Source organism: Petromyzon marinus, unplaced genomic scaffold (assembly GCF_048934315.1).
Source record: "Petromyzon marinus isolate PM22_M1 ecotype Great Lakes invasive population unplaced genomic scaffold, UKy_Petmar_22M1.pri1.0 PM_Scaffold_48, whole genome shotgun sequence".
Taxonomy (NCBI): domain Eukaryota; kingdom Metazoa; phylum Chordata; class Hyperoartia; order Petromyzontiformes; family Petromyzontidae; genus Petromyzon; species Petromyzon marinus.
Window position 1 is genome coordinate 561900 of NW_027423479.1, and position 17414 is coordinate 579313.

The window sequence follows — 17414 nt, forward strand, 5'->3', positions numbered from 1 at the left end:
TGGGTAGTCGCCCCGGGTTAGAAGCGCGGTGCTAACCACTGCACCACCACTCCCCACACCCACGCCCCTCCCCCTTCACCCCCCCACCACCCCCCCACCACCCCCCCCCCACCACCCCCCCCACCACCACCACCCCCCCACCTTAGCTAGCGCTGTCTCTGTGTGCCGGTGCTTTGTCCGCTCCTCCATGCCCTGAGCACGCAGGGCCCCAGCCTGGGCCCCCAGGGCCCCAGCCTGGGCCCCCAGGGCCCCAGCCTGGGCCCCCAGGGACCCAGCCTGGGCCCCCAGGGACCCCCCCAGGGCCCCCGTGGCCCCCAGGGCCCCCTCGGGGCCCCCCGGGTTGGGGGGGGCCGCCCCCACCGAGCGGAGGGCTGTGCGGAGAGACGCAGCTCGCTGATGTAGCTCACTGGTCTGGGGGGGGGGCGGGGGGGGGTGTGAGGGGAGGGGCGAGGGGGGGTGTGAGGGGAGGGGGCGGGGGGTGTGAGGGGAGGGGCGGGGGGGGATGTGAGGGGAGGGGCGAGGGGGGGGATGTGAGGGGCGGGGCTTGCAGTGAGAGCAGCGATGACGACACGGACTCCGCCAAGTCCGACGAGTCAGCGACCCCCCCCCACCGCACCTGCGAAAGGGCGTCACTCACAACAACAACAACCACAACAACAACTACAACTACAACCACAACCACAACAACACTCACAACAACTACAACAACAACAACAACAACCACTACAACTACTACTACAACACCCACAACAACAACTACAACTACAACACTCACAACCACAACAACAACAACAACTACAACAACACTCACAACAACAACAACTACAACTACAACAACTACAACAACAACACTCACAACAACAACTACTACTACAACAACTACAACCACAACCACAACAACAACTACAACAACAACACTCACAACAACAACACTCACAACAACAACAACAACTACTACAACAACTACAACCACAACCACAACAACAACAACAACTACAACTACAACCACAACACTCACAACAACCACAACAACAACAACTACAACACTCACAACAACAACAACAACAACTACAACACTCACAACAACAACACTCACAACAACAACTACAACAACAACACTCACAACAACAACTACTACAACAACAACTACTACAACAACAACAACAACTACAACAACAACACTCACAACAACAACAACAACTACAACAACTACAACAACACTCACAACCACAACAACAACTACAACACTCACAACAACAACAACAACTACAACAACAACTACAACAACTACAACCACAACAACAACTACAACAACTACTACTACAACAACAACCACAACAACACTCACAACAACAACAACAACAACAACAACCACAACAACTACAACAACAACTAGTACAACAACCGCAACAACCACTACAACAACTACAACAACAACACTCACAACCACAACCACAACAACTACAACTACAACAACACTCACAACAACAACAACAACAACTACAACAACTACAACAACTACAACAACTACAACAACAACACTCACAACAACAACTACTACAACCACAAACACAACTACAACAACAACAACAACCACCACAACAACAACACCCACAACAACAACTACAACTACAGCCACAACCACAACAACAACCACAACAACCACAACAACAACACTCACAACTACAACAACAACACTCACAACAACCACAACAACAACTACAACAACAACTACAACAACACTCACAACTACAACAACAACACTCACAACAACCACAACAACAACCACAACAACTACAACAACCACAACAACAACCACAACAACAACAACAACTACAACAACCACCACCACAACAACTACCACAACCACAACAACAACTACAACACCCACAACAACAACCACCACAACAACAACAACAACTACAACAACCACAACAACCACAACAACACCCACAACAACAACCACAACAGCCACAACAATAACCACCACAACAACCACAACAACACCCACAACAACAACAACACCCACAACAACAACCACAACAGCCACAACAACAACCACCACAACACACACAACAACAACCACAACAGCCACAACAACAACCACCACAACAACCACAACAACAACCACAATAACCACCACAACAACCACAACAAAACCCACAACAACACCCACAACAACAACCACAACAGCCACAACAACAACCACCACAACAACAACACCCGCAACAACAACCACAACAGCCACAACAACAACCACCACAACAACCACAACAACAACCACAACAACAACAACCACAACCACCACAACAACAACAGACACAACAACCACAACAACCACCACAACAACAACCGCTACAACCACCATAACAACAACCACAACAACAGCCACAACAACCACAACAACCACCACAACGACCACCAGAATAACCACCACAACCACCACAACAACAGCCACAACAACAACCACAACATCACCCAACACAACCACCACAACAACAGCCACAACAACCACCACAACAACAACCACGACAACAACCACCACAACAACAGCCACAACAACCACAACAACAACCACAACAACAACCACCACAACAACAACCACTACAACCACCACAACAACAGACACAACAACAACCACAACAACCACCACAACAACAACCACTACAACCACCATAACAACAACCACAACAACAGCCACAACAACCACAACAACCACCACAACGACCACCAGAATAACCACCACAACCACCACAACAACAGCCACAACAACAACCACAACATCACCCAACACAACCACCACAACAACAGCCACAACAACCACCACAACAACAACCACGACAACAACCACCACAACAACAGCCACAACAACCACAACAACAACCACAACGACAGTCACAACAACCACCACAACAACCACAACGACAACCACCACACGACAACCACCACAACCACCACGACAACAACAACAGCCACAACAACAACACCCACAACAACAACAACACCCACAACAACAACAACACCCACAAATACCGCGAAGCCCGACGTTCCGGACCCCCCCCCCCCCCACCCACCTGCGCCAGGGCGTCCGCTCGAGCTGCCTGCAGCTCTGCCTCCAGAGCTGCAGGCTCCGTGAGCCCCCCCAAGGCGGGGGCCCGGGGCTCACCGCCACCGCCCATACACCGCCCCCTCCCAGACCACCCCACGTGGGCAGGGCGGCAGGGGCCCAGCTGGGTACACAGAGCCTGCAGGGAGCTCACCAACACCCTGGGGGGTGGTGGGGGGGTGGTGGTGGGGGGGTGGTGGTGGGGGGGTGGTGGTGGGGGGTGGTGGTGGGGGGGTGGTGGTGGGGGGGTGGTGGTGGGGGGGTGGGTACAAATGAGTGAGACACTCACCACAGACACTCACCACAGACACTCACCACACTCACCACAGACACTCACCACAGACACTCACCACATACACTCACCACACTCACCACAGACACTCACCACAGACACTCACCACAGACACTCACCACAGACACCACAGACACTCACCACAGACACTCACCACACTCACCACAGACACTCACCACAGACACTCACCACATACACTCACCACACTCACCACAGACACTCACCACAGACACTCACCACAGACACTCACCACAGACACCACAGACACTCACCACAGACATTCACCACAGACACTCACCACAGACACTCACCACAGACACTCACCACACTCACCCCAGACACTCACCACAGACACTCACCACAGACACTCACCACAGACACCACAGACACTCACCACACTCACCACAGACACTCACCACAGACACTCACCACAGACACTCACCACAGACACTCACCACAGACACCACAGACACTCACCACAGACACTCACCACACTCACCACAGACACCACAGACACTCACCACAGACACTCACCACAGACACTCATCACACTCACCACACTCACCACAGACACTCACCACAGACACTCACCACAGACACTCACCACAGACACCACAGACACTCACCACAGACACTCACCACACTCACCACAGACACTCACCACAGACACTCACCACATACACTCACCACACTCACCACAGACACTCACCACAGACACTCACCACAGACACTCACCACAGACACCACAGACACTCACCACAGACATTCACCACAGACACTCACCACAGACACTCACCACAGACACTCACCACACTCACCCCAGACACTCACCACAGACACTCACCACAGACACTCACCACAGACACCACAGACACTCACCACACTCACCACAGACACTCACCACAGACACTCACCACAGACACTCACCACAGACACTCACCACAGACACCACAGACACTCACCACAGACACTCACCACACTCACCACAGACACCACAGACACTCACCACAGACACTCACCACAGACACTCATCACACTCACCACACTCACCACAGACACTCACCACAGACACTCACCCCATACACTCATCACACTCACCACACTCACCACAGACACTCACCACAGACACCACAGACACTCACCACAGACACTCACCACAGACACTCACCCCAGACACTCATCACACTCACCACACTCACCACAGACACTCACCACAGACACTCACCACAGACACTCACCACAGACACTCACCCCAGACACTCATCACACTCACCACACTCACCACAGACACTCACCACAGACACTCACCACAGACACTCACCACACTCACCACAGACACTCACCACAGACGCTCACCACAGACACTCACCACAGACACTCACCACACTCACCACAGACACTCACCACACTCACCACAGACACTCACCACAGACACTCACCACAGACACCACAGACACTCACCACAGACACTCACCACAGACACCACAGACACTCACCACAGACACTCACCACAGACATTCACCACAGACACTCACCACAGACACTCACCACAGACACTCACCACAGACACTCACCACAGACACTCACCACAGACACCACAGACACTCACCACAGACACTCACCACACTCACCACAGACACTCACCACAGACACTCACCACACTCACCACAGACACTCACCACACTCACCACAGACACTCACCACAGACACTCACCACACTCACCACAGACACTCACCACAGACACTCACCACAGACACTCACCACACCCACCACAGACACTCACCACAGACACTCACCACAGACACTCACCACAGACACTCACCCCAAACACTCACCACACTCACCACACTCACCACAGACACTCACCACAGACACCACAGACACTCACCACAGACACTCACCACACTCACCACAGACACTCACCACAGACACTCACCACACTCACCACAGACACTCACCACAGACACTCACCACAGACACTCACCCCAAACACTCACCACACTCACCACACTCACCACAGACACTCACCACAGACACCACAGACACTCACCACAGACACTCACCACACTCACCACAGACACTCACCACAGACACTCACCACACTCACCACAGACACTCACCACAGACACTCACCACAGACACTCACCACACTCACCACAGACACTCACCACACTCACCACACTCACCACAGACACTCACCACAGACACTCACCACAGACACTCACCACACTCACCACAGACACTCACCACAGACACTCACCACAGACACTCACCACAGACACCACAGACACTCACCACAGACACTCACCACAGACACTCACCACAGACACTCACCACACTCACCACAGACACTCACCACAGACACCACAGACACTCACCACAGACACTCACCACAGACACTCACCACAGACACTCACCACAGACACTCACCACACTCACCACAGACACTCACCACAGACACTCACCACAGACACTCACCACACTCACCACAGACACTCACCACAGACACTCACCACACTCACCACAGACACTCACCACAGACACTCACCACACTCACCACACTCACCACAGACACTCACCACAGACACTCACCACAGACACTCACCACACTCACCACAGACACTCACCACAGACACTCACCACAGACACTCACCACAGATGCTCACCACAGACGCTCACCACAGACACTCACCACAGACACTCACCACACTCACCACAGACACTCACCACAGACACTCACCACAGACGCTCACCACAGACACTCACCACAGACACCACAGACACTCACCACAGACACTCACCACAGACACTCACCACAGACACCACAGACACTCACCACAGACACTCACCACAGACACTCACCACACTCACCACAGACACTCACCACACTCACCACAGACACTCACCACAGACACTCACCACAGACACTCACCACACTCACCACACTCACCACAGACACTCACCACAGACACTCACCACAGACACTCACCACACTCACCACAGACACTCACCACAGACACTCACCACAGACACTCACCACAGATGCTCACCACAGACGCTCACCACAGACACTCACCACAGACACTCACCACACTCACCACAGACACTCACCACAGACACTCACCACAGACGCTCACCACAGACACTCACCACAGACACCACAGACACTCACCACAGACACTCACCACAGACACTCACCACAGACACCACAGACACTCACCACAGACACTCACCACAGACACTCACCACACTCACCACAGACACTCACCACACTCACCACAGACACTCACCACAGACACTCACCACAGACACTCACCACACTCACCACAGACACTCACCACAGACACTCACCACAGACACTCACCACAGACACTCACCACAGACACTCACCACATACACTCACCACACTCACCACAGACACTCACCACAGACACTCACCACACTCACCACACTCACCACAGACACTCACCACAGACACTCACCACAGGCACTCACCACAGACACTCACCACAGACACTCACCACACTCACCACAGACACTCACCACAGACACTCACCACACTCACCACAGACACTCACCACAGACGCTCACCCCAGACTGTTTCTGGCTCAGCGTACCTAGAGGCGTCCCGGTCGCGGTGTGGGGACGAGGGGAGGGGCCGCTGGGGGTCTCGCAGATGGAGACGCAGAGAGGTGATGAGGGCCTGACGGAGAGCACGCTGAGTACACACGTACAGTACACACTGTACACACACTGTACACACACTGTACACACACTGTACACACAATACACGCACTGTGCACACCCCGTACACACACTGTACACACACAGTACACACACAGTACACACACTGTACACACAGTACACACAGCACACACACTGTACACACACAGTACACACACTGTACACACAGTACACACACAGTACACACACCGTACACACACTGTACACACACAGTACACACAGTACACACACTGTACACACACTATACACACTGTACACACAGTACACACAGTACACACACTGTACACACAGTACACACACCGTACACACACTGTACACACACAGTACACACACCGTACACACACTGTACACACACAGTACACACAGTACACACACTGTACACACACTGTACACACACAGTACACACACACAGTACACACACAGTACACACACCGTATACACACACAGTACACACAGCACACACACAGCACACACACACAGTACACACAGTACACACACAGTACACACACACAGTACACACAGTACACACAGTGCACACACACAGTACACACACACAGTACACACACAGTACACACACAGTATACACACAGTAGACACACACAATACACACACAGCACACAGTACACACAGTACACACACACAGCACACACAGTTGACACACAGTACATGCAGGACACACACACACACACACAGTACACGCACAGTACACACACAGTACACACACAGTATACACACAGTAAACACAGTACACACAGTACACACAGTACACACACAGTAAACACAGTACACACGCAGAGTATACACAGTACACACAGTTCACACACACAGTACATGCAGTACACACAGTACACACACAGTACACACAGTATACACACAGAACACACACAGTACACACACACAGTACACACAGTACACACACACAGTACACACACACAGTACACACACACAGTACACACACAGTACACACAGTACACACACAGTACACACACAGTACACACACACAGTACACACAGTACACACACACAGTACATGCAGTACACACAGTACACACACATTACACACACACAGTACACACAGTACACACACACAGTACACACACACAGTACATACACAGTACACACAGTACACACACACAGTACACACAGTACACACACAGTACACACACAGTACACACACAGTACACACACACAGTACACACAGTACACACACACAGTACATGCAGTACACACAGTACACACACATTACACACACACAGTACACACAGTACACACACACAGTACACACACACAGTACATACACAGTACACACAGTACACACACACAGTACACACAGTACACACACAGTACACACACAGTACATACACAGTACACACAGTACACACACACAGTACACAGTACACACACAGTACACACACAGTACACACACACAGTACACACAGTACACACACACAGTACATGCAGTACACACAGTACACACACACAGTACACACAGTACACACACACAGTACACACACACAGTACATACACAGTACACACAGTACACACACACAGTACACACAGTACACACACAGTACACACACATTACACACACACAGTACACACAGTACACACACACAGTACACACACACAGTACACACAGTACACACACAGTACATACACAGTACACACAGTACACACACACAGTACACACACACAGTTCACACACAGTACACACACACAGTACACACAGTACACACAGTACACACACACAGTACACACACAGTACACACAGTATACACACAGTATACACACACAGTACACACACAGTACAGACACACAGTACACACAGTACACACACACAGTACACACACATAGTATACACACAGTATACACACACAGTACAAACACAGTACACACACAGTACACACACACAGTACACACACAGTACACACACACACAGTACACACAGTACACACACACAGTACACACACTGTACACACACAGTACACACACAGTACACACACAGTACACACACAGTACACACACACAGTACATACACAGCACACACAGTACACACAGTACACACAGTACACACACAGTACACACACATTACACACACACAGTACACACAGTACACACACACAGTACACACACACAGTACACACAGTACACACAGTACACACACAGTACACACATTACACACACACAGTACACACAGTACACACACAGTACACACACAGTACATACACAGTACACACAGTACACACAGTACACACACACAGTACATGCAGTACACACAGTACACACACACAGTACACACAGTACACACACACAGTACACACACACAGTACATACACAGTACACACAGTACACACACACAGTACACACAGTACACACAGTACACACACAGTACACACACATTACACACACACAGTACACACACACAGTACACACACACAGTACACACAGTACACACACAGTACACACACAGTACATACACAGTACACACAGTACACACACACAGTACACACACAGTACACACACACAGTACACACAGTACACACACACAGTACACACACAGTACACACAGTATACACACAGTATACACACACAGTACACACACAGTACAGACACACAGTACACACAGTACACACACACAGTACACACACATAGTATACACACAGTATACACACACAGTACAAACACAGTACACACACAGTACACACACACAGTACACACACAGTACACACACACACAGTACACACAGTACACACACAGTACACACACTGTACACACACAGTACACACACAGTACACACACAGTACACACACAGTACATACACAGTACACACAGTACACACACACAGTACACACAGTACACACAGTACACACACAGTACACACACATTACACACACACAGTACACACAGTACACACACACAGTACACACACACAGTACACACAGTACACACAGTACACACACAGTACACACATTACACACACACAGTACACACAGTACACACACAGTACACACACAGTACATACACAGTACACACAGTACACACACACAGTACACACACACAGTTCACACACAGTACACACAGTACACACAGTACACACACACAGTACACACACAGTACACACACAGTACATACACAGTACACACAGTACACACACACAGTACACAGTACACACACAGTACACACACAGTACACACACACAGTACACACAGTACACACACACAGTACATGCAGTACACACAGTACACACACACAGTACACACAGTACACACACACAGTACACACACACAGTACATACACAGTACACACAGTACACACACACAGTACACACAGTACACACACAGTACACACACATTACACACACACAGTACACACAGTACACACACACAGTACACACACACAGTACACACAGTACACACAGTACACACACAGTACACACACAGTACATACACAGTACACACAGTACACACACACAGTACACACACAGTTCACACACAGTACACACACACAGTACACACAGTACACACACACAGTACACACACAGTACACACAGTATACACACAGTATACACACACAGTACACACACAGTACAGACACACAGTACACACAGTACACACACACAGTACACACACATAGTATACACACAGTATACACACACAGTACAAACACAGTACACACACAGTACACACACACAGTACACACACAGTACACACACACACAGTACACACAGTACACACACACAGTACACACACTGTACACACACAGTACACACACAGTACACACACAGTACACACAGTACACACACAGTACACACACACAGTACATACACAGTACACACAGTACACACACACAGTACACACAGTACACACACAGTACACACACATTACACACACACAGTACACACAGTACACACACACAGTACACACAGTACACACAGTACACACACAGTACACACATTACACACACACAATACACACAGTACACACACAGTACACACACAGTACATACACAGTACACACAGTACACACACACAGTACACACACAGTACACACAGTACACACACAGTACACACACAGTACACACAGTATACACACACAGTACACACACAGTACAGACACACAGTACACACAGTACACACAGTACACACACACAGTACACACACATAGTATACACACAGTATACACACACAGTACAAACACAGTACACACACAGTACACACACACAGTACACACACAGTACACACACACAGTACACACACAGTACACACAGTACACACAGTACACACACACAGTACACACACACACACAGTACACACACACAGTACACACACACAGTACACACACAGTACACACAGTACACACAGTACACACACACAGTACACACAGTACACACAGTACACACACACAGTACACACACACACACACAGTACACACACAGTACACACAGTACACACACACACAGTACACACAGTACACACACACAGTACACACAGTACACACACTGTACACACACAGTACACACACAGTACACACACAGTACACACACACAGTACACACACAGTACACACAGTACACACAGTACACACACAGTACACACAGTACACACACAGTACACACACAGTACACACAGTACACACACACACAGTACACACAGTACACACACACAGTACACACACACAGATACACACACACAGACACACACACAGTACACACACAGTACACACACAGTACACACACACAGTACACACACAGTACACACAGTACACACAGTACACACACAGTACACACAGTACACACACAGTACACACACAGTACACACAGTACACACACACACAGTACACACAGTACACACACACAGTACACACAGTACACACACACAGTACACACACAGTACTAACGTGTTCCTGTGATTTGTCGTCTGTCTGCAGGGAGTCCGTGTACTGCTGCTCCAGGCACCGCAGCTGGTCCACACCATGCACTTCCGCCCTGTGCAGACAGTACACACAGAGACAGTACACACAGATACAGCACACACAGAGACAGTACACACAGACAGTACAGACAGTACACACAGAGACAGTACACACAGAGACAGTACACACAGACAGTACACACAGAGACAGTACACACAGATACAGTACACACAGACAGTACACACAGACAGTACACACAGACAGTACAGACAGTACACACAGAGACAGTACACACAGACAGTACAGACAGTACACACAGAGACAGTACACACAGAGACAGTACACACAGACAGTACACACAGAGACAGTACACACAGATACGGTACACACAGACAGTACACACACAGACAGTACACACAGACAGTACAGACAATACACACAGAGACAGTACACACACAGACAGTACACACAGAGACAGTACACAGACAGTACACACAGAGACAGTACACACAGTACACACACAGACAGTACACATAGAGACAGTACAGACAGTACACACAGATACAGTACACACAGACAGTACACCCGCAGACAGTACACACAGTACACACAGACAGTACACACAGAGACAGTACACACAGAGACAGTACACACACAGACAGTACACATAGAGACAGTACACAGACAGTACACACAGAGACAGTACACAGTACACACACAGACAGTACACACAGAGACAGTACACAGAGACAGTACACACAGTACACACAGTGACAGTACACAGAGACAGTACACACAGAGACAGTACAGACAGTACACAGAGACAGTACACACAGAGACAGTACAGACAGTACACACAGAGACAGTACACACACAGACAGTACACACAGTACACACAGAGACAGTACACACACAGACAGTACACAGAGACAGTACACACATAGACAGTACACACACAGACAGTACACAGAGACAGCACACAGAGACAGTACACACAGAGACAGTACAGACAGAGACAGTACACAGAGACAGTACACAGAGACAGTACAGACAGACAGTACACACAGAGACAGCACACAGAGACAGTACACAGAGACAGTACACACAGAGACAGTACACAGAGACAGTACACACAGAGACAGCACAGACAGTACACACACAGACAGTACACAGACAGTACACACAGAGACAGTACACACAGGGACAGTACACAGAAACAGTACACAGACAGTACACACAGAGACAGTACACACAGAGACAGTACACAGAGACAGTACACACACAGACAGTACACACAGAGACAGTACACACAGACAGTACAGACAGTACACACAGACAGTACACACACAGACAGTACACACAGACAGTACACACAGACAGTGCAGACAGTACACACGCAGACAGTACACACAGTACACACAGAGACAGTACACACAGACAGTACACACAGAGACAGTACACAGACAGTACACACAGACAGTACACACACACAGTACACACAGTACACACACAGACAGTACACAGAGACAGTACAGACATTACACAGACAGTACACACAGAGACAGTACACATACATACAGTACACACAGAGACAGTACACACAGTACACACAGACAGTACAGACAGTACACACATACAGTACACACAGAGACAGTACACACAGAGACAGTACACACAGAGACAGTACACACACAGACAGTACACATAGAGACAGTACACAGACAGTACACACAGAGACAGTACACAGTACACACACAGACAGTACACACAGAGACAGTACACAGAGACAGTACACACAGTACACACAGTGACAGTACACAGCGACAGTACACACAGAGACAGTACACACAGAGACAGTACAGACAGTACACACAGAAACAGTACACACAGAGACAGTACAGACAGTATACACAGAGATAGTACACACAGAGACAGTACACACACAGACAGTACACACACAGACAGTACACAAAGTACCCACAGAGACAGTACACACACAGACAGTACACAGAGACAGTACACACATAGACAGTACACACACAGACAGTACACAGAGACAGCACACAGAGACAGTACACACACAGACAGTACAGACAGAGACAGTACAAAGAGACAGTACACAGAGACAGTACAGACAGACAGTACACACAGAGACAGCACACAGAGACAGTACACAGAGACAGTACACACAGAGACAGTACACACAGAGACAGTACACAGAGACAGTACACACAGAGACAGTACAGACAGTACACACACAGACAGTACACAGACAGTACACACAGAGACAGTACACACAGAGACAGTACACAGAGACAGTACACAGATTGTACACACAGAGACAGTACACACAGAGACAGTACACACAGAGACAGTACACAGAGACAGTACACACACAGACAGTACACACAGAGACAGTACACACAGACATTACAGACAGTACACACAGACAGTACACACAGACAGTACACACAGACAGTACACACAGACAGTGCAGACAGTACACACTCAGACAGTACACACAGTACACACAGAGACAGTACACACAGACAGTACACACAGAGACAGTCCACAGACAGTACACACAGAGACAGTACACACAGACAGTACACACACAGTACACACAGTACACACACAGACAGTACACAGAGACAGTACAGACATTACACACAGACAGTACACACAGAGACAGTACACATACATACAGTACACACAGAGACAGTACACACAGTACACACAGACAGTACAGACAGTACACACATACAGTACACACAGAGACAGTACACACAGACAGTACACACACAGTACACACAGTACACACACAGACAGTACACAGAGACAGTACAGACATTACACACAGACAGTACACACAGAGACAGTACACATACATACAGTACACACAGAGACAGTACACACAGTACACACAGACAGTACAGACAGTACACACATACAGTACACACAGAGACAGTACACACAGACAGTACAGACAGTACACATACAGTACACACACAGACAGTACACACAGACAGTACACACAGAGACAGTACACACACATACAGTACACACAGACAGTACAGACAGTACAGACAGTACACACATACAGTACACACACAGACAGTACACACAGACAGTACACACAGAGACAGTACACACACATACAGTACACACAGAGACAGTACACACAGTGCACACAGACAGTACAGACAGTACAGACAGTACACACATACAGTACACACACAGACAGTACACACAGACAGTACACACAGAGACAGTACACACACATATAGTACACACAGAGACAGTACCCACAGTACACACAGATAATACAGACAGTACAGACAGTACAGACAGACAGTACAGACTGTACAGACAGTACACAGACAGTACAGACAGTGCACACAAACAGTACACACAGACAGTACAGACAGTACACACAGACAGTACACACAAATAGTACAGACAGTACACACAGTACAGACAGTACAGACAGTACACACACGGACAGTACACACAGACAGTACACACACAGACATTACAGACAGTACAGACAGACATTACAGACAGTACACACAGACAGTGCGCACAGTACACACAGACAGTGCGCACAGACAGTACACACAGACAGTACACACAGAAACAGTACACACACATACAGTACACACACATACAGTACACACAGAGACAGTACACACAGTACACACAGACAGTACAGACAGTACACATACAGTACACACACAGACAGTACACACAGAGACAGTACACACACATACAGTACACACAGACAGTACAGACAGTACAGACAGTACACACATACAGTACACACACAGACAGTACACACAGACAGTACACACAGAGACAGTACACACACACATACAGTACACACAGAGACAGTACACACAGTGCACACAGACAGTATAGACAGTACAGACAGTACACACATACAGTACACACACAGACAGTACACACAGACAGTACACACAGAGACAGTACACACACATATAGTACACACAGAGACAGTACCCACAGTACACACAGACAATACAGACAGTACAGACAGTACAGACAGACAGTACAGACTGTACAGACAGTACACAGACAGTACAGACAGTGCACACAAACAGTACACACAGACAGTACAGACAGTACACACAGACAGTACACACAAATAGTACAGACAGTACACACAGTACAGACAGTACAGACAGTACACACAGACAGTACACACACGGACAGTACACACAGACAGTACACACACGGACAGTACAGACAGTACACACAGAGACAGTACAGACAGTACACACACAGACAGCACACACAGAGACAGTACAGACAGTACACACACAGACAGCACACACAGACAGTACAGACAGTACACACAGACAGTACAGACAGTATACACAGACAGTACATACAGTACACATAGACAGTACACACACAGAGACAGTACAGACAGTACACACACAGACAGTACACACAGTACACACAGAGACAGTACACACAGAGACAGTACACAGAGACAGTACACACACAGTACACACAGAGACAGTACACACAGAGACAGTACACAGAGACAGTACACACACACAGTACACACAGAGACAGTACACACAGAGACAGTACACACAGAGACAGTACACATAGAGACAGTACACACAGAGACAGTAGACACAGACAGTACACACAGACAGTACACACAGAGACAGTACACACAGAGACAGTACACACAGAGACAGTACACACAGACAGTACATACAGTACACACAGACAGTACACACAGTACACACAGACAGTACACACAGACAGCACACACAGAGACAGTACACACAGACAGTACACAGACAGTACACACAGACAGTACACACAGACAGTACACAGACAGTACACAGACAGTACACACATACAGTACACACAGACAGTACACACAGCCAGTACAGACAGTACACACAGACAGTACACACAGAGACAGTACAGACAGTACACACACAGACAGTACATACAGTGCATACAGTACATACAGTACACACATACAGTAGACCACTCACGCGCTCTCGTCCCAGGCGGTGTTGGCCACGACGCTGACGACTTTGTGGAGCGCCTCGCGAAGCACCGCCAACACGCCCGGCTGCCCCCCACTACCCTGCCCCCCACTACTCAACACGCCCGGCTGCCCCCCACTACCCTGCCCCCCACCACCCTGCCCCCCACTACCCAACACGCCCGGCTGCCCCCCACTACTCAACACGCCCGGCTGCCCCCCACTACCCTGCCCCCCACTACTCAACACGCCCGGCTGCCCCCCACTACCCTGCCCCCCACCACCCTGCCCCCCACTACCCAACACGCCCGGCTGCCCCCCACTACTC

The 17414-nt window shown here is 49.0% G+C and overlaps 1 protein-coding gene across 1 annotated transcript in view; it reads right to left on the reverse strand.

Annotated features, from left to right (window-relative positions):
• Window positions 1–17208, reverse strand: part of LOC116938205 (uncharacterized) — a 27118-nt gene extending 9910 nt beyond the window's left edge. Inside the window, exons 1-5 of the mRNA XM_076064483.1 lie at window positions 17094–17208; window positions 12037–12124; window positions 7017–7102; window positions 3075–3267; window positions 142–411 (exon numbers count right to left, since the gene is read on the reverse strand). Of these exons, the coding sequence (XP_075920598.1) occupies window positions 142–411; window positions 3075–3179 (375 nt within the window). The 5' untranslated portion in view covers window positions 3180–3267; window positions 7017–7102; window positions 12037–12124; window positions 17094–17208. The remainder of the gene's footprint in view (window positions 1–141; window positions 412–3074; window positions 3268–7016; window positions 7103–12036; window positions 12125–17093) is intronic.
• Between the last annotated feature and the right edge of the window lie 206 nt (window positions 17209–17414).